This window comes from Pelmatolapia mariae, linkage group LG5, assembly GCF_036321145.2.
Source record: "Pelmatolapia mariae isolate MD_Pm_ZW linkage group LG5, Pm_UMD_F_2, whole genome shotgun sequence".
NCBI lineage: Eukaryota > Metazoa > Chordata > Actinopteri > Cichliformes > Cichlidae > Pelmatolapia > Pelmatolapia mariae.
In genome coordinates this window covers 24,240,429-24,267,230 of record NC_086231.1, presented here as the reverse complement: position 1 = coordinate 24,267,230, position 26,802 = coordinate 24,240,429, and the positions used below count along the sequence as shown (strand labels likewise).

Here is a 26,802-nt window from a genome sequence, read left to right as displayed (position 1 = left end):
TGAAAAACTGTTCATGTCACATTCCTGGATTTTTTTTTTCTTTGCTCGAGGAGCTTATTTACTCATGTATTAAGTATTTATGTTTGCATAATTACGTGCCTGTAAGAAACATTTAGTTGTGTTACCTGAGGTGCAGTGGGTGTGTTTGTTTACCGTTCTGGAAGTGAGCGGCGCAGAGGGGCTGGTGAGAGAGACCATCTCCTGGATGGCCAAGCGGAGTTTGAGCCGGTGCAGAGGGTTGCTGATGCCAATCTCCCGCTGGATCTCTGTGTCTGACAGAGCTGACATGATGGCTCCGCTCTTCACGTTGGCACGACAAGCTGCCACATACCAGGCTGGCATACCCACCCACAGCTGGTGAGAGTCATCAAGACATTCAACGTCATTACCACTCTCCCCATAAATGGTCATAATTATAGAAGAAGTTAGTGCAGATCAGGCCACGTGTCAGTTCGGTAATTGATAATACTGCATTCCCCTCCTACAGATGGCAGCCTGGCATAAATAGAGGTCACTTTTATGGAAACTGGGGAGGGTTGGCAGATTAGTGGAATACCTCTAGCCATGAGACAACAGTAGGCCCATCCCACTGAGCAAATGGCAGGCCTTTTTTTCTTGCATCTTCCAGAAGTTCATGCCTAAGGAGGGTATTAAAAGTAAAGGCAGACGTGTAAGTCAGTAATAAAAAAAGATGGCTTTCTAAATCATTTTAGCAACAACTGAAAAACAAATTGGTCATTACTTTTTCTTCAGTCTTCGATCCCTCTCAGCCTGCGTGCCCAGTTTTCCCAGAGTCATAGTGTCACCGATGCCCATCTCAAAGTCTGAAATATGACACCCTCAAAATATTGATTCTTCATACTTGATAAACATAAAGCACAGATTTTGAGTAAAATGCAACTGAAACATATAAAATCAAAGATTTATTTATCAATCAAATAATTAATCATTCATTTAACATTTTATATGGTACTTGTGTAACAAAATGGCATGGAAGATTTACATGTAATTAAATTAGTTTAAATAAGTATATGTGTCTCCTTCTCTGTAAATGCACAATCACTCATACAGTGTGGATGAACGTGGGCAGTTATGTGGTTTGTAGTCTGCAATGTACCTGATAAAGCTGGTAGAGGCTGTCCTTCCCTGCTAACAGTTTGGTCCATTCGTCCCTTCTCTTTTTTTCCAAACAATCGCCCGATAGATGATTTGATTCCTTTCTTCTGTTTGCTGCAGCAAAGAGTAGCCAAAATAGTATTAATATGGCATTTACATTACCATCAACAATAATTTGGTGCCCACAGAGGACATAGTAGTATGTTTTTGTTAAATCTGGTACTTAGACCTTTGCCTTTGTCCTCTCTAGTGTGGCACAGTTTGTCTTCATTTACTCGCTGTGTTACTGTTAGTGTGAGCGTGTGAATGTGTGTATTTACCCTCGTCCATCCTCCAAACTGCCAGTGAACTGGGCAAAATTGGTTTCCAGCCGTAAACTGCGGGGGGAAGAAGGAGGTGATGTCTCACACTTGATAGTTGCTTTGTCCACTTCCACTGGGGACTGAAAAAAACAAAGGTAACTCAGCTTAGATGGAAAAATAGACAGTGAGACAAAAACAACAGTCAAAAAACCCAGACTGTTGGATATAAGATACAGTTGCAAACTTACTGCTACTTTCCTTCTGTGTTTTCTCAAGTCGCTTGGCTAAAAGAAACAAAACAGCACATGGTAAGATCACTTTTGTTAACTTCCACATTCTGCTGTCTGTGTGTATATGACAGGCTTAGCGCGTGTGTGCTTCCTGACCAAAGTCATTATGCCTAGATGGTGGCTGGTATTGCGCCCGTGATGTTTGGGTGTAGAGTGGCCGCTGGTGGGTGGGGAGGAGGATGATGCCAGGGACTGAGCAGTGGCGGAAGTGGGCAGGGCCCGTGGTCGTAGCGTCACATTGAGTCCGTCCATGCTGCCGCTGTTCACGCGAGACTCAATCTCGTCGGAGCGCAGGTCTGCAGACTCCCTCTCTACCTGAATCATCCTGGACACACGAACACGCACAGATACCCGGTAAAGTCGAGCACTTGGCCTGCTGTCTCTTAACTAACTCGTACGTTACAGATAATATATTTGTAGTAATCGATAAAGTAATTTAAAATCCATAATAATTACTTTTCTATTTACTTTGAATTTTTTTTTCATCTTTAGTTCTTGTTCTGCACGCAGTGATAAAATGTTTCTTGTTTTCAGTAAATCTAGGAAAAACGGTAATATATGATATTAAATAAACTGGTTAAAGTGTGATGAAAAAGAGCAATAATCCCAAAATAATGGATATAAAATACCATTAGTGTAACTACGATTTTATTGCTTTGAGGGAGTGTGGCTCTTTTGCAGTATAATCAGCAGCTACTTTGCAATTTCTTTCCTGCAGCATATTGTGAGGTGTCAAAAAGAGGACCTTGTTTAGTATAAACTGCAAAAAAAAAAAAAGAAAAAGAAAAAGAAAATAGCATCCTGTTTCAGCAGGAAAAATAAGTAAAAGGTTCTATCAACCTGAAATCATCTCTGTGTCTATTTTTTGTATACAGTAATTGCATTTTGTTTCTGCCTTCCACCTTGATGATTTACTCACAACTATACTTCTCACTTTTTTCTTTTTTAAATTTATCCGTTGACTCTTTAAAAGCTCTTTTAATCAGGAAGTTGAATTGACAAAGTCCTGAATGATCAGGTTTCATCGCATCTTAAAAGCCTCACAGTACCATATTATTACAATAGAGCAGCCTTACTTGTGGTTCATAGAGGTTCCAAAAGTAGAGGCCGAGCCTTCAGCTATCCTCTTGCATGGAACCAGTGCCCAGACCTTTTTTTTTTCAGAGCTAAACCTTCCCCAATGCTTTTAATATTAAGATTAAAAGACGTCTTTTTGATAAAACTTTCCATTATGTGTGTATTAGATGACCTTGAAACACCAGTCAGTTATGCTGCTATGGAGTCAGCCTTCTGGACACCTCGCATGATACACTGAGCACCTCCTCTCCTCTGCTTTCCTCTCTTTCAGTGTCAATGCATTTATTATACGCCAGTAGCTTTGTGCCTTCTCCCTGGTGTAGTTTCTGCTTTGTCCTTTATTCTTTTTTGTTATCTTTTTGTGCCCTCCTTTCTCTCTTTGGTTACTCGTCTACACAACTGGTCACAGCAGACGGCCTCTATTCCTGAGCCTGGAGGTGTCTTTTTGTTATAATGAAGTTTTTTTGTTTCCACTACTGCTTGCCCATAGGGGATCAGTGGATCATTAGTTTTCTATCTGTATTATTACAGGGTCTTTACGTTACAGTATGGGGACCTTGAGATGACTCTAAATAAAATGTCTCTATCGGTCATGGTGCATTCTGTCTGACTCCGGCCCTTTTTTTTTTCAGCACCTTTATTTAGTTGCACAGTCGTCATCATGTTCCTTTTCATGTAGCTGGTTTGGTATTGTGAACTTTTCCTATCTGTATCTTTTTTCTTGGTGTTGCACTGATCCCAACTTCCCCACGGGGACTGAAGCTGCAATGTAATGTGCCTGTAATACGCCACCTTATCTCTTCATTGATAGCATCAAGCTGCTCCTGCAGCATGAGGGCCAGAGTCTGAGCATCTGATTGACCGCTGGGGGAAAGCAGGGCTGAGCTAACATCATCATCCAGGTCTGACTCTGCTTCGATGTCGCTGCCAAGGAGGTGGCTGACGCTCCCACGCAGAGATGGGTAGTCCTGTTCAAACACCGCACACACCTAAAGAGAGCATATACACATTGGCATACGCACACCAACAATGGTTATTTTTAATACAACACAAATACAACGCATAATGAAAAAAACACATATAAATATACATAAAGAACGTGTTGCATGGATGAGTCCTGATTAAATGCAATACACTTAAAAATCACTATATGACACTTGTGGCCAGCTATGAGAATAAATGGATGAACAGGAAACTTACATCACACAGCATGTCCATGGCAGCAAGTGAGAGAGACAGGAAGACACAGAGGTTAGTAGAAAATGGGAAGTTAGGCATGAGGATCATCACACATCAGCCAAGCACTGACACTTACTAGCAAAGCAGATATGAACCTGGATTAAGCACCCGTAAGCAGCTGCATGTGGTTAGAAGAGCAGTTGAAATGAGATCTCGATCTCTGCAATCATGTTTGTGTGTGTATGCAAGGAGCTGTGGGATTTCTTTGGGGACATGAAAAAAAAAAACAAAAAAACAAAAAACACAATAACCACCTTGTTTGGGTCGTCTCGCAGCGCTGAAAGTCTGCCCTTTTGTGCCCGCCTGATCACAGTTGTGCTGTAGTGGCCATCCTGGCCCTCAACCACGGAGAAGCGAAGATCGCTGGAGCTACCCAAGTGAGATCTGCAATTTTATACGTAGAACAGATCAGAAAAAATGACAGATAGTACGGTAAAGTATAAATGGTGGTATGAGGGAGGACAGAGGAACGAGGAGGAACGCAGAGGAACAGCTATATGTACCGAGGGTGAGTTCCATCTCCAAAAGCCCCACTGCGGCGTTTCAAATGGTCAATCTCATTTCTTAGCTTGTCAATCTCTCCAATCAGCCGTTCCTAAAGGAAAAATGGAGGCATTATGGACAATAGATTTTTTTTCTTAAGCAAAAAAATAGCAAGACTAAGGCTAAGTAAAAGTCCAAGTAAAAAGTCTAGGCAAGGCAAGGCAAGGCAAGTTTATTTATATAGCACAATTCAACAACAAGGTGATTCAAAGTGCTTTACAGAGACATTAAAAACAAAAACAAATAAAAAGCATGATTTGAAATTGATTAAGACAAGCAAACAAGCAAACAAACAAACAAACAAAACAGTATATAAAATCAAAAATCAAAACAGTAGATAAAATCAGGACAGTAGATAAAATCAGTAGTTAATATGTAAGTTTTAAAATTTAAGCTTAAAAGTGTGGATTTGGTGCTTTATTCAAAAGCAGCTGAGAAGCTAGACTTGTCTAGCTTACAAGTCTAGCTTAAAATTTTTTTTTATCAAGGATGAATATTCTATTAAGTATTAAAGAAAAATGTGTGCTTAGCCTTAGAACAACTAAAGTACTAAATGGATATTGGTTGTTTGTGCACTAAGTATAAGAAAAATAGAGACATATTGACCTGACTCTGTGTGAAAGTAACAAAATCTTCCAGGTCACTGTGCCATGCCAAAATTAGCCTTGCTTATAGCAAATATTCCCAATAGGTTTGACTAACTCTTGAAGGTGGTTAGCTAGTTTTTAACGTGGAGGTCATTTCAGCTACTTTTTGTATGGTTGTGGGAAATTTAATCCATAACATGACTTGATTCATATCACCTCCTAAAATTTGTATGAAATTAAAAGACTCAAGACACATGGACAAGAAAACTGTATTTTTGTAAAAAGTCACCGGTTATTATGAGGCAGGAATGTTGAAAGCAAGAAGACAATTGTGTTTTTTAATGGTTTTTAGGTGATTCACCAAAGCCATACTAACCCTGGTGTGGTGAAATTCTTCAAGTTGTTTCTGGCAGTTCTCGAGGTCCTGAATGAGAGCGTTCTGAGAAAAAACAAAACAAAACAAAAAAAACCAGACATGACCCGGCATCTGAACAGATCTGTCCTCTAAGAAAAACATGTCTTGTACTGCGCATTAATTTGGTTTGTGAACCATAAACAACAACAATATGAGATGATGCTGTTGCTTTGATGAGCGTGTGTGCACAGGCCTTGCCTTGTCCTCCAGGGCAGCCATGCGTTCTTTCAAATGTAGCTGCAGCCTTTCATTGGACTCGGTGAGCAGACGATCCACAGTGTCAGATAAACGCTTGTTGTGCTCCTCGTTCATTTTCTCCCTCTGACGAGCCTGATGAGCAGAGACGGAGAAACCAGACGAGGGGAATGACATCATCAAATTTTCTCTTTGATACAGACTCAACGTGGGTGTATTTATGCAGCTAATCAGGCATCTCTACATGGATTAAAGGATGAAGTGTGTATTTAGCCCTAGATCACCAGCTGCCAGATATAGGTCTTCTTGGCCAACAATGGATCTAACAGTCTGAATGATTTAATTACAGTCATTTACATCATGATAAAAAAAGGGGGGTTAAATGGCTTCTCTTAAACGTGAAGCGCTCTGCTTAATATGTGCTCTGCAGTAATTTAATTCACCTAAATTGACATGGGGAAACACAAACACCCATCTGCATCCTCAGAAAGCTCTTTTTACTAAATATAGTCATGAGATCGCACGGAGAGAGAGAGAAATTAGCCTTGCGTGAATTATTCAGAGTCTAAAGATAGCAGCCAATCAGTCTTATAGGGGAGAGGGGGGTGTGTGCATGTGTTGCAGCAAGATATGTGAATTTGGTTTGAATTCATGCAACAGTGCACCGGGAAAATAAAGAACTCTTCTTGAATGTGTGTTTCCTGTGTGTCTGCGTATGTACATGTATGCATGAGGGAGCACAGAGCCAAGAGTCAAGGCATCCAGCTAATGTGGGGCATCAGCCCGCACGTGCACGCATTATCGTGAGAGGTCAGAGAGAACCTGCAGGGCTGCTGCACACATACACACAGGCACACACACCCTTCCTAGCTCCTGGTTCTTCTCCTCCAGTTGTGACTCCAGCTGTCTGAGCCGCTCCTCCACGTTGCCATGGCGCTCCTCGGCCTGCAGGGGGAGACACGCACATGTCTGTACAACTGCCTCAAGAAGAACACTGCTCTCCTGCATGCTTATCTATGTTTTTTATTTGTAAGCCATGTGAATCTTGTTATATCAGTAACATTTGCAAAAGCTTCTACAGCTTTGTGTGGGTGTGTGTGTGTGTGTGTGTGTGTGTGTGTGTGTGTTACCTTGGAGAGCGCTGCCACTCTCTGTGCCAGTTCAGCCTCTACCTCTGGCAGTGTCTCAGCCTTCCTCATGGTCTGAGCCAGCCTCTGCTCTGCCATCTCCAGCATCTCCTGCAGCTGGCGCACCTTCTCCTCACTCTGACGGACAGACAGACAGACAGACAGACAGACAGACAGACAGACACACACACACACACACACACGCACACACGAGTGATATTATTGCAATCACAAGAGAGGTGTAATCAGTCTAGTGCAGCCAGCGAGTAGCAAGGACATAACATATGGTCATTCACAGAGGATGTTGCTGGTGTTTCCCATGTGGAGCTGAACTTAGATTCACCCTGAACTACACATGAACCTCGGAGCAGCGTGTTTCGATTGCTCACTCACTGACGATAATACTCTCCCAAACTTTAAATGTATTTTTGCAGATGGTCGAGGCATGAAATATTAAAATGTTTCAGGAGAAAAAAGAAATAAAGACAGCACACATAAGCCTGGATGCACAATTAATACACTTATGTCACAGTGTATCAAAATAAATGTGATATTTCTGGTATCCCTTAACAACACATTAACATTATAAAACAGTCAAGGATGCCTGAAAACAGCAGAGGAATGAAAACATTCTTAAAAACGGACTGAATGGCTGTTTATGACAGAAATGCGTACCTTGTTTGTTTCGGAAGGTGACATTAAGCAGGTCAACCATCATCTATTTCCACTTAACTTTTGTTTTAAAAACAATTATCTACAAATGCATGTTTCTGAAAGACAATTATGCACTCAGCCTGTAATAAAGCTCATTATGCAGACTGTTGGCTTTTTAACAGTGTGTGGCTAATGCTGCCGAGTGTTACCTGTCGGTGCAGGGAGTCCTTGGTGGCCAGTTCGTTTTCCAACTTGTCGTTGAGGTCGTGGATGTGTGTCGTCTCTCGCTGAGCAGCCAGATAGCGTTTCTCCAATGTCGTTATCCTCTCCTCCATATCTTCTCTCTGCAGGTGGAGAAACACAACATTAACAATCAAGTCATATAGTAACAGTCGATCATGTCTACTACACATGCAGGGAGCAAATGTTTTTAGCTAAGCTTTAGTTTTTATCCATCTCCAGGTTTTCATCAGTGCGTTTTTAAACATTCAAGCAAATTTAAACTGTACACTGATCAAAATGCCTACGCTGCTACGGTGGACCAAGATGGAAGTGACTGCTAAGTGATCCTTGTTTACTGCTTATACTGTACTTCTCCCCTGTGTATAACCAGATAGATAGTATACCGATTTATTTTTCAGTATTCAGTTAATGTTTGCCACGGTTCCTAAATTAAAGGAACACACTTTATCCAGATGTATGGGAACTCTGTCAGTCATTTTAAAGAAAAAAGACTCCATCGCTGGATTCATCATCTCTGGGAATGAGGAAAACTCATTCATGTATGTCCAACACTTAGTTGGAATATCGGCTGACAACAAACGCTACCTTTTCTCCTGAATCACAGACGGGAAGTTAGCAACTGCTCCATCCTCCTGTCACAGCCCTGCCCTGAGCAAAGCTTGTGGCAAACTGTGTGCTATAACTGCCTGTTGTGTCTGATTAGCTTTAAGTTGTTTCCAGTCGTTTCTGGTCCCTGTACAGCTGCAGCGAGAGCTTGGGTCGCATTGCCAGTGGTAAGTCACACTGAGCAGGCAGGCCTGCACTTTGTCACTGATTCTGTTCATAATATTTATGGACAGAATTTCTAGGGGCAGCCGGAGGTGGAGGGTGGAGGGTTTAGTGGTCTTTGAATATTGTCTCTGCTTTTTGCAGATGATGTGGTTCTGGTAGCTTCATCAGACAGTGACCTCCGGCTTGCACTGTGGCTGTTTGCAGCTGAGTGTGAAACATTGGATGAGAAGTAACACCTTTGACTATTAGGTCATGACTCTCAGATGGATAAGGGCGGTGCGCACACTCCAGGTCTAGCATGAGTTGCTACACCATATGGAAGAATTTAAGCACCTTAGGGTCCTGTTCACGTGATGGTGGAGTGGAAGACCAACAGGCAGGTTGGTGCTGTTGTCAATTTATAGGTCAATTGTGTTTACATTCCACCTTCACCTATGGTCATGGGTGACTAAAATAATAAGACCAGGGATACAACTGGGAGAAATGAAGGCTGAGGAGGTTGGTTATTTCAGCGGGACTCAGACTAAAGCCACTACTCCACACTAATAGGAGACAATTTAGTTGGTTTGGGCATCTGATCAGGATGCCTCCGGGATGTGTCTCGGTGAGTGGTTGTGGTACGGGACATGCTGAAGAAGACTGGCTGGTTATTGGTTTCAATATGACCCAGACCCAGAGTTTTTTCATATATACAAGTACAACACAAGCAATGTTTACTCGAAATTACTGAAAATGAACGGATACTAGAGTCAAAGGAAGCTTTAAAATAATAGTATGGATTACACTTGGAATAAAAGTTTTATTAGAGAAAAGTTTTTTGTTTTGCATAATATGCTAACTAATAGTAACTTTGCAATAATTATAATATTTTTTTCTTGGTATTAATATTAATTGCATAACTAATGTTGCTTTGAAAAGAAATCTATTAACTATTAGAGAAGTATATTAAATATATTGGTGGAATAAGGGTCACTAATATTATATATATTATATATACATATTTTATATATATTTTCCCAAAATGTAATGAACTTTAAAAAGTTCCTTCTAATTAATTACTTGAAATAGCTACATCCACAATACACAAATCTATCTGCCTTTATGCAATGTGGTCTTTTTGAAGGACTGAGACCTCAATGGCATAAGAAAAATCTTGTTATTTTGTGAAATAACAAGATAGGGAGTAATATAGGTCCACGACATTTCCTCATAAATCAGCAAAAAGTTATTTAAATTTTTCTTCCTTGCAAAGTTGAACATTTTTGCTGCCCACTGCTTGCTCCCAGAACCAAAGCACATTTTTTGACTCCATCCTTTACTGTCACCTCTCTCTGTTCCCTCTGTTGTTTGATTGACAGCTCCTCGCTGCGGCTCAGTTCTCTGCGTGCATTCGCAAGCTCTGCCTCGAGCTCAGTGACGCGGGCGTTAAGAGTGGCACAGTGCTCGCGGCTTTGAGCCAGCTCTTTATTGGTCCGATCCAGCAGCTCCTGAAGCTCAGACGCCCTGCTGCCGTCATCGTGGGCATCTATAGAGCCATTGGGAAGTCTCTGTAAGGTAGACACATACAATTAGCAGATCCATCATTATATACACTTTTCACATAAAATGCATCTCATGTGTTACACAGATGCAAATCTACATGCTGTGTTTGGAGGGTATCTGATAAAGTTCTTGTTTTAGAGTTTTAGAGCTGATAAAGTTCTTGAGTGACCTAGATAAGAGTGGTGGGTTTTATGCATACAGGGTTGGGTTATGTGAGGGTAGGCTGCTATGTTGTTGTTTTGATGTTGTTTCTCTTCTTTCCAAAGCTCAGAGTGCAGTTAATTCCAGGCTCTTAATTAAACAAATCTTCAGGGACACATTCAGACAGCAACGCAGTGGGCAGCCAAAGTTAGTAGGACCCCCTCTGCTCCGTTGTGTTTCCATTTTGCCTGCGCATGACTTCCTTACAGAAATGTAAAGATTCACACAAATGCCCGGGGAAATAGGGCTAAATACTGTGAAACTGTGTAATATGGCACACCTGGGGATCCATGAGTGGCTCCCTGTGACTGTAAAACAGTGTGGTACGAGCTCACGAACTGAGAGTGTGTCACTATCACTGTGTAGGACCCTGTAATGTTCTTGGATAGAGTAAATGCTGAAAACAGCATTTTAATTTTGCGCTGCCTTGAATAAAAATATTCCTCACTGAGGGCTGGTTGCAACATCAGTCCGTTCTCACTCTCAACTTGTCAGGACTCGTCGGCTTCGCACTTTAGCGGCGTTTTTCACAGTGCAGGGTGGGCTAGCAGAGGTTACAATAAAGTCCCGGATGTGATAAGGCCAAAGGGATGTGGTGATGTTGTCATTGTCGGGGGACATGCAGTGATGACACTAGAAGCAGGTGCTTGACAGAAAAAGAGATTTTTGCCTTATATTGAATCTTTTATGTTGTGAAATGGCATATTTTAAAACTAAAATAAACCCAGTCACATAATCTAATGCCTAAACCTAACCAAAAAAAGGGTACAGAAATTAAAAAAAAAACTGTACCAGACACAGACTTTTCTGGTTTGTCATCAGTATGACTGGCTTTTGTTCTTCCTCATGTGGGAAATTGACACTATAGGTGGTCCTGTGCAATGGAAAACTCTCTCATGGGGGTACCCCTTGTGTAGCAAGAAATGGTTCCTGACAAAGCATCTGCATGTAATGAGTTGGGAGTGAGAACGTGCTGGCAACACTGCAGGGCAGTGGCTGTCAGCAGTGCAGCGGGTGTCATCGATAAATGTCCTAACAGAGTGTGTGTTTGCACAGTTCACACTCTGTGACATCTAAACGGCACTCACCCTACTAATGGCCACACTCTAGCCAGTTCTCTCTTCTTTTCTCCCCCACTCTCCATGCCTATCCTCCATGATTTTGTTTTTTCTTAATAAAAAGTTGATACATTTCTTTTTAGATGTAAATCTTTGGTTTTTCTATCTGATCCACTCGCAGTCCCACGTATTTGTTTCAGCCCCAGCCTCAAACCAGGCTTGAATGAGGGGCAAGAGTTAGTAATCCTTTTTCGCGATCAGAAAGGTAAAGGAAGATTTATGCTACCTTAGGCTCCTTTGTGTATAGATATGTGTGGGTCACTGTGTAGGAGGAAGACAGAAAGGAGATACAAAAGCAGACGGGCAGACAAATACTATCAGCAGGCACAAAATAAAACACATAGCAGAAAAACAATCACACAGCCAGGAAGACCTTCCATGTAGGTTTGGATCCATCTGTTCGCTCCACTGAGTCACCATCCTTCCTCTGTCTCACCATGTTCAACTGCAATGTAGATTAAAAAGACCAAAAAAAGAACACTGAATAAACGTACTTACTTTTCTTGTCACTTAGTCGATCCAAGAACAGAACCCAGCCTCCCAAAGGGAAGCATGGCTGCCAGACAACAAGATCTCTCATGTTTTACATATCTGCAAATATGAATAATGCTCAAAAAGAAAAAAGAAAAGAGGCGCGAAGGAGGATTCGCTTTAGTCAAATAAGACTCTTTGATCAGTGCAATTTACAGTAACAAGGTTTGATTTTGAATCAAATAAAGAATTTGTTCTTTGTTTACCTTTTAATGTATAAATCAGGAATGTCAAACCCATTTTACATCGGTGTAAAGACATTTAGCTACACATTTAATCCCCGATAAGTATTAATGAGGAAAATAAGTCCAATTTCAACGACATGTCTCAGTTTGTCTACATGATAAATGTGTAAAATTACATTAAAAGATCTGGTTGCTGAGGACAAAATTTTCAGTAGATATTTGTATAGTAGGTAGTGAAAAACAATGGGGGAGGTCTTTATCAATAGAAAAGGCTGGAAACGTATTAAAATAGAGTTAAAAGTTCTAAATCTATGCGCTCCTTCACCTTTCCCAAAGCCTAATTGGGCCGAATTGGAGTCTTTGCGAGGACAATTATTGCACCTGAGCCCTATGTTTCACACATCTATACATAGATGTTTTATGTATATGAACTGAGGATTGAGAAGACAGAGACTCTCACACAGCGTGATATGCAAATTGTATATTCGATCACACTCGAGGCATTAGCAGATGTCAACTAGGGATTGAGCAGATGTTTTACTTACCATCAACCACACACATAGACACATGCACATAAAAACTCTGCACATAGATACGCATTACTCACCTCTTGCGTGGTAGTTGCTAGCTGCCCCTCCAGGGTGGCAACCCTCTCCAGAGCCACCCGAAGCCTCTCTCGCACCTGCCAAACACACCGTCCACACGTTTAATCAGTTATTTTAACCTTTCAAGGCAAAGCAATCTAAACTACATGATTTTTAGTTTTCACTTTTATATTAATATAGAGTCAGATTATTTTTTCATCTGCATTTGCTGTCCACTTCTGCTGCCAGTGCTGTTTTCTCTTAATAAAGTCTCATGACTTCAGCCACTGTCTGTTTTTGTCCTAAACAAAGGTTCATCAATAACAAAGAAACAGTGAAAAAGGGCAAAAATTCTGTTAAAAGACACATTTGAAGCAAGAAACTGTTAAGATATTGTGTCCTCAAGTTTCTAAATTTGTCATTTACTTGTCAGAACTAACCCCAGTCATGCACTATGTGTGTGTGTGTGTGTGTGTGTGTGTGTGTGTGTGTGTGTGTGTGAACGAGCGAGAGAGTCCACCTTTTCATCCAGAGCCTTGTGGTGTTCAAAGAGCGACTTCAGAGCTTTGAGGACCTCCACCTCGCTGGAGACTCCAGATGGTGGGGGTGCCTGTCTTTTTACCACTGTCATTCTCAGACTACGTTCGTGACGAGACACCAGACACTCCAGGTGCTCCAACAGCAGCTACAGCACGAACACACACACACCAATGTATGCATGACCAAAGAGAATACTAATTCCAGAAACATTGTTTGTTTTCATCAGCGTCAAACACACGCACGCCCTCAAAGACACACACACGCACACACATAGATACACATACCCTGGTGTTGTTCCTTTCCGCTTTCAGCTCAGATATTTCCTCCTCTTTCTCCAGCAGCTGCTCGCGGCATATGTTCAGCTCCTTTGTGAGGGTGGCAAACTCCTACACAACAAATACACACACAACACCCATACAGAGGTTAATACTGTATCGCTGATCGAGGTAATGGCTGAGTGCGTTTGTTTAACTGAGCACGAATCCAGCTGCAGTCTCGTAGTTAAAGAGTGTATGCATGTGGCCGAGCTGTTTGGTGGCCAGACACGAGCACAAACAAGAGGAACACATTATCAGCAGGGGATGTCAGGGCACACTTAAATAATGGGCAGTCTAGGGTGGCTTCTCCAAAAAGAAAAGTGTTCTTGCGTGAGAGATGATGTCTGGGAAATTTTTTTCTGTGCATCTGCGATAAGAGGTTGTCTAAGAGGCTGGAAATTCCATGACACACTAGGTACAAAAACAGCACTATCTGAGCTGAATAAACAAAATGTGAGCTGTGCCACTCTGCCTACCTCAGTGTCTGGGTAATTTTCTGGCCCTTACATTGCTGTACTGTTGGTGGGGTCACATCAGTGCTACTACAGATAAGATTACGAACTTCTCATGAAACAACAAGTTTGTTCCACGGTGAAAAAGTCTCTCAGTTCTTGCAAGTGTCATTTCTATAAATGATAGAACTGACAATGATGAGAACACCTCCAGCTGTCATTTATAATACACCAACCTCAGTTACTGACAGAAGGCTATACACTTCACGGAAGCTTTTACGCACTTGCAAGCACTGAATGTCCTTTAATGCTGCATTTGAAAACCTTGAACAATGAGTGCCTTGATGCTTGGTTTCTGGGCGATCCACTCAGTTTCTTTAAGACTTCTTATATTCAGCCATTTTGTACATTTAGGCCGCTTGTACTATGTGTAACATAGCACAGACAATAACACAGTTGCTATGAGGAGGAGTGATGCATAAAATAGGCTGAAACATAGTTTCGAACAATCATTAGGAATTTTGGGAAACATGCTTTTCATTTCTTGTCAAGCAAAGCCTGATATGATAGCTTTAAAAAGTTACAGCTAACAGTCATAGAGGAAGAAGGCCGTAGCGATAGATGTAGCTTCTTCCTGTATCAGGAAGAAGGAACACAAGAAGCTCAAGAATGACCAAGGGCTGGGAGTGGCTCCAGCAGATCCAAGGACTGACATCTGAAATCTCCAGAAGAGCGGAGTCCAAGGAACAGCAAAGATACTATACAGGACCCTCAAGCTAGCAGGCCACTGGTAGAGGACCCGAGCATAAAGGATAAAGATTTTAATTTTTAAAAAATGTTTTATTGCTCTTAATTTTGGATAGATCATGGCTTTTTAAAACAATTTTCCGTCTTTATTGTTCAGCTAAGCTAACTGGCTAAGCTAACTGGCTTGTTAACATGTTAGCGTGTGTATGCACATTTGAAAGTTAAAATTTTAATACAAAAAGTGTTCTTCTCTGTTCCTACTGCCACAGACGTCTCCAAATCTACTAGAGATATCAGCGCTCCCTTTCTAAGCAACCGCAAATGTCCCACACGTTATAAATTTGATGGGCATTTTATGCTCTTTTGGCGCTGTAAATAGATGGCTCCATTACCTTTAATAGTTTGGGAGATGGCTGTCATAGAACTGCGGTTTTCTGCCGTAAGTTTGATTCTTTTATAGTACATAAACTTTAATGGAGTTTCACCTGACCATACAATGCTTCATTTTGGGGGCAAACTAGTGCTTTAAATGAAAGCAGTAAAAAGGTTTGTGTTGGGTCTTAACTCAGACCCCGCTGTATCCAGGACTTATTCCCATGAAAGAAAAACAAGGCAACAGTGTTCGATTGATTACTTGCGCAAGGGAGGCCTCTCATCTGTGTCCAGCAAGACAATGAAACCCCATGATAGCCTCCTCTCGCTGCCTTTTATTGACAAACTTCAAACAATAGTTTACAAAACACCTCCCCTTGCAACCCCATTTGGTTACAAAGACAAGGCACTGTATGTAAATGTATACACAAGAGTGTGTGTGTGTGTGTGTGTGTGTGTGTGTGTGTGTGTGTGTGTGTGTGTGTGTGTTCCTGCTGATCAAAGGGTCATAAAACCTAAAAGCAGGGGGAACATCCTTGGTCATAAAGAGGGTAGTCTCCCCCACACCCAATGTATGGTTTACCATAGGTAACACAGTGAAACCATACAAAGGGCAGGAAGCTCTACCAAACCTCAAACAGACCTCCACAAGGATGTTCCCTGTGATAAAACACTTCAGCCTCACAGTTAAACAATGTAGAAATGGATGGCAAGCATAAAAATGACAAACATTTAAGAATCCACTCTAACAGTTTGTGTAGACGTTACACAAAAGTAGTTGTTGGCCTATCTGTACCTTACAATGTACTTTACGAGTATATGAATCTGAATATGAGTTAACACAATGCAGCTCATCCTACCTCCTTACAACCATAATACATAATAATAACATATACATAATACATAAAACATCCATGCTAATTCTGATACTGTCACATCTTCACATGCAGTGGTTTGAGAGATAATGGTCCACATCCTGTTAAACTCAGATAAATCAAGAAAGGCTTTAACAGGTTCTCACTGTAATCTCTTTTGATCAGTGGAAGGAAAGGTGATATGTCACCACATGGCTTTTTATGCACTAGTGGTAAATGGTAATGGACTGGTTCTTATATAATGCTTTTCTACTCTAACTGGGCACTCAAAGCACTTTACACAACTTGCCTCATTCACACAAGCATTTATTTCTATGTTCTATGTAAATGCTTCTATCTACCATTCACAGACATTTCATTCACACAGACCAATCTTCTGATTAGTAGCTGACCTGCTCTACCATTTGAGCTATAGCCACCCACCCCACTAGTGTTATTAATGGTTAATGTAACCTATGTGAAGTCAATCCTTATGTCAGAGGGTGCTTCCTGGTCTCACAGCCCCACATCTAATCCACTTTCCTATGTGATTTTCTGTTATTCTGTCTGCAATCGATTAGATGTACTCGATTAGATGAGGTACTAAGAGTGCTGCTGCTACACTCTACATCAGAGAACCAGTCGGTGGCACACACATCTCCTGCTGGAAGTTGATTTTTAATATTTTTTCCCGATCGATCACACTGGAACAAAAATTGGATAGCTGTTTGTTCACCGAAGTCTGTGCATCTGTGTGTGCACGAGTGTGTGTGCGTTTGTTTTGTCCATGTTGTCTGAATGTCACTTGGTGCTTTGTTGGCATTTCCTGTGAGCTCGGCTGTAGTCCAAACCAATACCCAGCGGCTTACGGTCTCTCTACTTGTCCAACACACACACATCCACTTGCAAACATATGCTTTTTAAAGTCCTGATGCTTGCTGCAGCTACGACACCGCACTCCTGGTCTCACGTTTTGCACAGATGACCTAAACACCAGCCCTGACTAAGAGATGTGTTTTTTAAAGTTAGAATGGAAATGTTCCACAACTGCAGCCCTACATGAAACTGGCACCACAGTGGCAATACACTGACACTGACAGGTGTGAAAATATGTTCCAAGACATGCCCCATTTGCACTGGCCTTCACCAGCAAAGCAGATGTGCTGATAAATTATCACTACTGAAGAATCTCTAGAGACCCTCTGCAATATTATACTAGCATTATAAGATAAAAATGCACATTTATATGAGAGAGGATGAACTACTAAATATAAATAAAGATATCATGCATTGCATTTTCAACAATGTTTGATATCTTGTAAAAACCATAAAATCTCGGTGTGAACAACTTACACGCAGCCCTGCACGTTCTTGCAGCCTTTTCACAGAGAAATATAATAGGGATAAAAAATTACGTTATGCCCACTAATGTGCATGATGGATGGACTGTTTCTCCTGTAAGTTTGATTTCAATTTTAATCAAGAGGTTAATGCATCTTAGTGGGGAAGTGAAATTTTATCCGAGCTCTGTTACTGTAAACTTTGAAGAGGCTAATGATGTCAGTAGCTGATGTAGGGGGATGACCCACACTGCTCTCATTACTTTTAATTAGCCCCACATTTCAGTCTTACCTTTAGCTTTACACTAATGATGCTGCTCTTTCTGCCAGTGTCTACCACTGTGCCACACGTTTGTGATATTTAACACATGTCTGCATGGATTAGTAATTTGAATGTCATGAGAAAAAAAAAGATATGCGTCTCTTAATTTTGCTTGGTGCTTTTAACCCTGGAGAACCCATGGGGTCAAATTTGACCCCATGGTTTCCCTAGAAAACCAATGGGGTCGGCTCTGACCCCATGGGTTCTCCAGGGTTAATATTTATTCTATCATCTGACTCCAGCATACAGATGAGATATAAAAACTTTTTTTAAAATAAAAAAACAACATTACATCCAGCAGGAAAGGCAGATTCTCTTCCATAATGACCCAGCTGAGTTGCAAATGATTATTTAAATAATACATTAAAACAAACCCACACACCATATATAAATAAACATATTGATCTCTGCATTTCTATTTATCCTGTCTGGTGTGCTGCAAGCAAAAAAATATATAAAAAAATTATAATAATAATAAAAAAACGACTTTGGAGCAGAGGGGAGCGAATGAATAGGATCGAGAGAGGAAACGAGTGACTAGAGGAAAGGGGAAAATGGGTCAGCTTGTTCATTTTACTTTCCCTTATTCCACAGGGTCCACAGGGGTGCATCAATAGACATGTGCTCGGCCCAAATCCGCCAACAGATGTTAGAGCTCGCTCTCTCTTTCAATCATGACAAAAAAGGCTCAACAGGCAACCTCTTGCGTTTTCTAGTTCATCTCTTCATCCCTTCATCTCTCTCCCAATCTCAACATGTAAAAAAGACAACAGAAAACACACACACACAGAAAATGCAAATGGGAGAAACATGCACCGACAAACAACATGAAGGAAAGATACGGATGCATGATTTGGAGTATTTATAAAGTATATAAAAAACACCTGGTATATGTAACGTATAACACATTATCTGCTGAATGACTTCCTTTTAACTGCCGTTACTGCCTTTGACTTTGTGCTCTTTTTCAAAACCAAATGCACTATATAACCTTCACCACTCAAAACCCAAAGAAAAAAGAAAAGGTTAACGTTTCCGAAACAACGACACAATACATGCTGACGAAAACTTTGACATCTGTCAGGGTGCATATTGTACAGAGCCGGGAGAGAAGACTCTGGGTGTCTGGAGGAACACGGCTGCCTCCAACCACAATGTGAGATAGCAAGTGGTTACCAAACACTGCTGAGCCCAGACATTGTAAAGGGATTTCTCCCTTTCCCTTCCTTAAGCAGTTTGGGATTAAAGGATGAAAAAAATGCTGTGTGTATATGAGTGTGTGTGTGTGCAGAGAAGGAGACGGCAAAAGATTGGAGTGGAGTCAGACAAAAAAAAAGGGCTAAAAGAGCCCCCACCACACACACACACACACACACACGCACACATACAATTCAAAAAAGCTGTATAAGATTTATTGTGGCTGCGGTTATCCTTTTCTACTTGTGTGTGAGTGTATTTTTGTGTTTTCGTTGTACGTGTGCAGCGTGCATAGAGATCGGTACTATGGGGACTCGACCTACACCACACACCTGAACCGTATCTGAGGCCGCCCCCTCAGCTGCTCATTCACATCACTCTCATCCATGATAACAGATATGGAGGATACAGTCAATGTCAAAATAAAAGTAGAGCTCACTTTACTGGATGGTCATTGTCTCAGCATCAAAGGTAAAGCATTGTGGGATTGTGGAATTTATTGGTGAATAATGTGTGTGTGTGTGTGTGTGTGTGTGGGGGGGGGGGGGGGGGGGGGGGAGGGGGTTTAGGAGGTGGTCATCAGAACTGACGTGGTGATATTTCACCTTGCCAGTTATTTTCTGTTGCGTGACTCTGAGTTCAGAGGACCTGATCATGACAGATACTGGCCCTTCACACCTTAACACCTTGTCAACACTACATCACACTACTCTTCATTCCAGATGCAGCAGTAGAAAGAGCCCTTCCTTCTTCTTTTGTTCTTTAATTCCTCTAAATGTATCCCAGTGAACTATGCAGTATTTCATGTCTGCTCTTAAAGTTAAAAGTACTGCTCATCAGACCAAATCCCAGCACTGACTATAACTCTTAATACACTCAACACCATGGGAATACTGCTTTCTAGTATTCTGCACCACATAAAGGGAATCCAAGACTTTCTCCACTGGCTGATCTTTGGCTTTTAAATTTCCCAGTTACTTGTATAAGAGATTGGAAAGTAATGAAGTAGACCTTTTAATTTCTATTCTTATTGATGTAATCACTGTGAAAATACCCAGCGTGGCACCTTCTCTGACTGTGATCCTTAATAAATTAATACATCAATCATATTCAATCCATCCATCTGTCCATTTTCTTATGCTTATCCAATTAAGGGTCGCAGAGGGCCTGGAGCAAATCCCAGCTGTCAAAGGGAAAGAGGCAGGGTACAGCCTGTCACAGGGCTAACACAGAAAACCACTCACACCTACGGCCAATTCAGAATCAGCAATTAAGTTAACATGCATGTCTTTGGACTTTGGGAGGAAGCCAGAGTGTCTAAAGGGAACCCTAGAAGAGACAGGGAAAACATGCAAACACCACACAGAGAGGCTCCAGTCAGACAGTGGATTCAGACCTCGGACCTTTTTGCTGTGAGATGACAGTGCACCATCATGTACCACACTATCATACTGCCACAGTCAATCATAGTCAAAGAAAACACAGAATTTCCTCTTAATCTGCTTTGACAGTGTTATGTCCTTATATAACTTCATCCAAGATTTAAGAGATTTAAATTGAAGTTATACATCTTAGAATCTACTGAAACAGTATCAACATGTCCTGGACTACAGTAGGAGTCATTTATCTTCTGGTAATATCACTTAACAGTATACTTGTTGATATAGGAGCCCACAAACATAAATGAACCAGGATGACGCTAACAGTGAAAATCTGGCAATTTGGCACTAACCCACTACACTTTGACTTTTCCAACTCTTTTTTTACATGCAGAAATTCTCATCAGTGTCTCCACAGCTCGTTGGCAAACTCGGATTTGTTAACGAGAGTCAAAAATTCACAGAAGTGTAAACTATCTCACTTGATCGCCAGGTAACTCCTGGACGTTGTGTCCTTAGAATGAATTTATAAACTGATCAGTTGTACTTCTAAAATGTGTGACAGGATTTACAAGACAGGAGAGTGAAGCCAAAGCAAACATGAATGGACGCTTGCCAGAGCTTAAACGCGCTGAGGTCAAGCAGTTCCTCTCTGAGCATCAGCAGGTGGAAGGAAAGGAAACAAGGGACACTTGTGACTAAGCAAGACAGGAAAGCGAGTGAAGCTGTAAGCATTCGCACATCACATCATATTCACATGATTCACAGGACAGGGCTGTGTTACATGATATCATTTATGCTAATTTATGATCTCGCACATCAGCAGCTTGAATATATTTTACATCTCTACAAAACAGATACACATTCTAAACATCAACTTGGACACTGATGTCATTAGGTTTTATGGTGATGTTTATTGTACTCATCAGGGCATCTTATATGAAAAAGTTGCATGGTCTCTGTGGCCAAGGGATTTGACAGACATATGCTACGGTTTCTATATAACCTCATTGGAGAACTGCCAATGTACATCACTTCTATGCTACACTAGTGCTATGGGTAATATTAAACTTGGTCCAGTGCGTTTTACTGCACGTTCATACTGCACTTGGATGACTGGTGTTTAGTTTTTCTTTTTCTCCAACCACCCCGATTTCTACACAGTGCACCCTAACAATGAATTCCTCGATAAATCCATTTTTGCAAATTATTTAGCTTCTGTTTTAAATTGCTTTAATTAATTTGCTTCTTGTATCTTCTTTAATCTTGAATCCTAAATTAATTGTATTTTTATGTTGTTTTTCATATTTTATTTTATTTTATTGTTTGCAACCTTTTAAAATGGTATGATGTAAGCTGATCAGCTATATCAAGAAGAGTTGTTAAAGCTAGGGTAAAGACAAAAGCGACAATAAGTGAGCAGCAGTATTCAGCTCTCTGTCACCATTATGACTATAAATAGTTTTGGTTTACCCACTTTTCTGTCTGTGGATGAGCAATAGCAGTGAAAAAGTTCAGTTCTGCCTATAGAGTTCACTAAAGTCTAGCTGAACAGCTGTTGCAAATACACCAAGATATCAAGTGTTTTTTCTGCATAAAGTTATACAATGCACACTCGTGATAATGCACTGGTGAGGCTAAATCTTTTCAGATTTAAACCACAGAACTGTTCATTTGCTGTGGAGAGGCAAAGAAAAGCAAGCTACAATACAATATCAGAGATTATGTCTACTGACTAAATTCCTTTCACATGCACACATCGAAAGACACTACACCAACTGTGATGTAAATCTTGGTAATTCACCAAGGGATGCCACAGCAAAGATGAATGCAGGGTCAGAGACTGGAGAATGAGTGAGTCCCTGGAGAGATTCAGATATCACAGCTCTGTAACTCTTCACCACTGCAGAGAGAGGAAGAGCGAGGTGGCAAACAGCCGAAAGGTGGACTCGACCTTCCTCTGGCAAATCTTAATCAGCACGCACACACACAGAGACACACACAGACACACATATAGACACAAAAGCGCGAACCTACACAAGAGCCATGACGAAACAACACCTAGCTGGGGTGTTGGCCCTGTGAGTAATGTAGCCAGTGAGTAATCTGTTGCCATGACGCCACCTCTCACACTGCTGCCAATGCCATGGCAACAGCTCATTAGGAAAGTGTTGGAGCAGCAGACAAACTTTGCATACAACGTTTCATCAAATGAATGCAGATACATTCTGTTGCACACACTACAACACAAACATGCACAAAGCTGCTGAGAGGTTTTCCTTCTGTATGATGGCGTGACAGCACTTGAGACTGGGGAAGGATGCAGCTGCAGCAGCTGACTGCAGCACTTGACAGATCCCAGCTCAGACTGATGCTCTGGAGGCACGAGTATAACCAAAAACTTTTCCGAAAGTTTTCTTACAGAAGGCACAGTGTGGAAACTAAACAACAATACGAACCTTGATGGCTGGGACAGATGTGTTTTAATACATCTGTCCCAGCCATGTATTAAAATACATCTGTCCCACTGCACCAGCGTAGGCTGAATTGCTCATAATTCAGCCTACACTGTTTTCCCTGTTAAAGTACTGGCGGATAAGTTTGACAAAGTTAAATTGTTGTTTTACAGTTTCTAACGCTAAGGAATGAACGAATGAATTAATGTCTGGCTCTCTTCCACATTGTGTCTTTGGTCCTGTCTTCCTCTGAACACCCCCCAACCAGTCACGGCAGATGGCTGCTCCTCCCTGAGCCTGGTTCTGAGCCGGAGGTTTCTTCGTGTTAAAAGGGAGTTTTTTCTCTCATTATCGGCAAGTGCTTGGTCAAAGGGGGTCTTTTGACTGTTGGGGTTTTCTCTCTATTATTGTAGAATACAAGCTTTGAAGCTTAATACTGTTAACTGTTTGGCTGCCATCACACTATTTTAATGCTCTGATGGTGATCTAGATAATGAGCTTATTAGTTTATGCTACTGTCTATGTATTTGTAGTTGAATTGTACAATTACAGAAATGTTGTAGTTTTTTTCCCACCATATTAAATCTAGCCAGAGGTCTACAGGAGTCTTGGTCCTTTTCGTTGACCAGTATTAAACCTTAGTATAAGTTGCCAGATTCCATATTACACGTCCACTCCAATCAAAGTTTAATGAACTGAAATAACAAAAACTTCTAAATTAACATTTTGATCTTAAACATTTACATTCCCATAAGTCCTTGCACCTACCTAGCTTTCTGTTGATATTATTGTCTTCAAAGGCATCACCATTTACACCATTTATAGTATTCAGGACTACTCTTAAAGAATTCATGTACAAGCTTACCTGGATTTTTACAGAAATATGTTAAAGTGCAGGCGAAGCACCTTAGAAATAAAAGGACAAAACTTCCCCAGATTTGTAGTTTTCTAAAACACTGATAAAAATCAAAGTGAAAATAGTTTAAATTATTTTTTAAGGTTTTTAAATAAAACCTGGGAGAAAGTCTGCTGTAAAAATATGCATATCAAAAGTTTTAAAACAGCCAGATTTCAGAGCACAAAAATGGCACGGTGTATTGTATTGCACAAGATGGCATAGCTGGCACGTCGGGCATGTCTCCGTGTTTCAGAATATCACATTCAGCGTGCAAATAGGTGTCAAATCCCTCCAAGTTTCCCAACTTTCTCTCCTCCTCCTCCTCCGTGCCATTGAAGGCCTAAACCCAGAATAGCATCCATTCATGTATCAGAGTTTTCTTCATCAAAGCAAAACAAAACCTGTGCCAGAAAAGGGGACAAAAGAAAGAGAGGAAGGATGAGAGGGGAATACTTCCTCTGCTCGGTTGAAAGGAGAAGCACAAAGAGTTTTTGTTGCGCATCAGTAGAGTCTGTCTCTTGCACGCGTGCCGTAACAAGCATACGGCAAGTCAAGCATGCACAGCAGTCACAGAAAAAGAGAGAGTTCCTAATCAGTGTATGACAGATATCTATCTCTATTATATTCACAAACAATGAAAGTTGAAAACGTGCTACTAACCACATGAACCAGTGAAAAGCTCTGTTGGTGACGGTGTACCCACATTTCTAAACGAATATGCAATTTGCTTTACTGCGAGGCATTAATCATTCTTTGCAGAGTGATTGAGGCATAGTGGTGAAAAGGAAGGAGGAGGAGGGAGGAAGAGGAGGTGGAGAGAAGGCCATATCTCAGACCTAGAAAAGAGCCATCAGCACTGAAATCAATACTCGGGCAAGGACATGTGGAGACCGCAGAGTGAGCTATTTGAGCTGAAGGCAATCCTTCACTGGAAATATCCAAACACTGCATGAACGCCGAGTCCCTACCTGGTACATGTAGGTGTTAAAGTGGGTCCCATTCTGAAGGTGGATCTTGACTGTAGGGTTCATGGTGAATGCTAAACATATCAGAGCCTTCAAATGGACACCCCTTAAAATGAGAGACAGGAAGAGGATGAGTAGTAGGTAAAGGGGGTGAGGATGGTGGAAAGGAGGGATAATTCCTCAGAATCCTGGTCCACAAAGAGTGCAGCAGGGCTAGATAAAACTCCTGTACTGCTCCCTCTGCCAGTCGCTCGGACAACAGCACTCCACTAGTCAGTCTGATATTATTACAGCCTGGGATGAGACACGGCAGGAAAGAAGAATACAAAAACAGGGAGCGGGAGAGCAATAGAAAAAGTGAGGGCAGAGAGATGGATAAACAGGGGCAGGCTGAGGAAAAGAAAGTATGATATTTGGTCAGCGATAAAGACAGAATGAGACAAGAACGATGAGGATGAAGGAGGGAGGAGAGAGAGCAGCTCGTAGCGCATCAGCTGACAGAGGAGGGAAGGGGCAGGGTTTAGACGAGGACTTGGGGCTCTGACCACCTGTTCTGTGTTGCTTACTCACACACATATACACATGCACACAGACATGAAAGTTCTGGCACTTAGTGCAGAGGGAGTTTTTAAATCACATTTGGCTGTAATGCTGAGAATTAGCATGAAATTAAACGCTCTATTTCCTCCTAATAAAAAAACCTCCAGTCACTGCTTACTCAACACAAATTCAACAGACCCATTTTCCTCCAGCGTGACATTGCGTGTGCCGAATCCTTCTATTTATAAATGATAGCCTGCTTTGTCCCTTCTCTCCCGGTATAATAGCACAGTGCATGCACTTGGCTGGTCTGAAAGCCCCTCTGGTGATTTATACAGATTGTTAAATCTGCTTTATGATCACAAAGCTAGTTTGTTTTTATTTTTCTGTGGATAAACTGAGTCGTGATTATAATTTTACAATTTCAATAATCACTAAAACTTACCAAATTAAACAGACCCCTAATTAGTGGAGCCACATGATTCTTGGCAGTTGAACACAGCTAACAGCTTGGGGCGCTATGGTTACGACTATACCACTATTACTGGAAATGTTCACAGTGCCAATATGAAGATGTCATGTCAAAACACAATTCACTGTGTAGAAAACATAGACATAACCAGCATCAATTGGTTTGTAAAGACCAGTTTTGAAGCATAGCTGCAGCAAGGTTAGGAAATACTATTATGTAATTTATTTATACGTAATTCCTAAACTCATTTCCCTCCTTTATTACTGCTTGAGGGTCTCTCTGCTTTCAGTTTTGTATTTAATAGATGAAACGCACGCTGTAATGGCTTGAGATCAGGGGACTGACCTTGACACTGAGGATTTAAAAGCTACAATACAACTGATCTCCAGTCGGTTTTGCAGCATTTTGAGGGATATGTCATTCACACTTTCTGCCATATTATCAATAACAGTGCCACTGCCATGTTTGACAGATGATGTGAGTGTAACCAGTGGTTTGCGCCTTCTTTTTTTAAAGTCCTCTGTATTTCCGTTCATGAACACATGACAATAGCATACAATAGTATGGCTACCTCCTCAAGAGTATTCTTGACTTGGTCTGATATTGTGAAGTTTTTCTTATGCATGGAAATAATTCATGCACTCTTCTGTGGTCTTTCAGGGCTTTTGTTGTGAATTTCTTCTTCATAAGAATGAACCAGTCTGTTGATTGGGCAATGTTGGTGGTTTTAAGTGTAATGGTCTTACTCATTTGCACTGACATCTAACCCTGAAATGTTATAAAATACATAATCAAGGCTTTGAATCAACTTATTACATCTGCTTCATTTGTCATTAAATACCAAGGAAACAGGCCTCACCTGGCCATGAAACTGCTTGTTAGTCAACTCTCCGATTATTTTTTGAGCCTCTGGAAATGGTGGATTGTGTATGAAAGTAGATGTAATTCTTACAAAACTTATTCAAAACTTGTGTAAAACTCACTGAATTAAAGCTAAAGACAAATCAAGTATTGATTTGAAATCCCTGTGGAGGTGTACTGGAGAAGTTTCTTGATTCCACCTGGAAAGAGAAATCCCTTTTGTTGCATCAGGAGGGGCATCCAGTGTAAAACTCTGACAAAGCAAACATACAGAGCAACACACTGTGGAAAGTCCTAGTGACAAGGGAGCAGGCAAAAGCAGCTTCTTTTTTACCTAAATGTTGGATATTTAAGACTTTATGTGTTAGGA

The 26,802-nt window shown here is 41.1% G+C and overlaps 1 protein-coding gene across 4 annotated transcripts in view; it reads right to left on the bottom strand.

Annotated features, from left to right (window-relative positions):
- Positions 1-26,802, bottom strand: part of ppfia4 (PTPRF interacting protein alpha 4) — a 64,172-nt gene that overhangs the window by 6,935 nt on the left and 30,435 nt on the right. For 2 of the 4 annotated variants that reach the window (XM_063474377.1, XM_063474376.1), the window contains exons 3-22: positions 13,545-13,646; positions 13,241-13,405; positions 12,744-12,818; positions 11,794-11,865; positions 9,885-10,106; positions 7,755-7,889; positions 6,895-7,029; positions 6,626-6,709; positions 5,768-5,899; positions 5,531-5,593; positions 4,528-4,619; positions 4,279-4,408; positions 3,578-3,774; positions 1,805-2,033; positions 1,667-1,702; positions 1,437-1,558; positions 1,118-1,230; positions 743-824; positions 557-638; positions 154-354 (exon numbers count right to left, since the gene is read on the bottom strand). In XM_063474377.1, coding sequence (XP_063330447.1) covers positions 154-354; positions 557-638; positions 743-824; positions 1,118-1,230; positions 1,437-1,558; positions 1,667-1,702; positions 1,805-2,033; positions 3,578-3,774; positions 4,279-4,408; positions 4,528-4,619; positions 5,531-5,593; positions 5,768-5,899; positions 6,626-6,709; positions 6,895-7,029; positions 7,755-7,889; positions 9,885-10,106; positions 11,794-11,865; positions 12,744-12,818; positions 13,241-13,405; positions 13,545-13,646 — 2,469 coding nt within the window. Of the gene's footprint in view, positions 1-153; positions 355-556; positions 639-742; positions 825-1,117; positions 1,231-1,436; positions 1,559-1,666; positions 1,703-1,804; positions 2,034-3,577; positions 3,775-4,278; positions 4,409-4,527; positions 4,620-5,530; positions 5,594-5,767; positions 5,900-6,625; positions 6,710-6,894; positions 7,030-7,754; positions 7,890-9,884; positions 10,107-11,793; positions 11,866-12,743; positions 12,819-13,240; positions 13,406-13,544; positions 13,647-24,562; positions 25,005-26,802 lie in introns of those variants that run through there. The other 2 variants (XM_063474379.1, XM_063474378.1) reach the window with 2 other exon arrangements.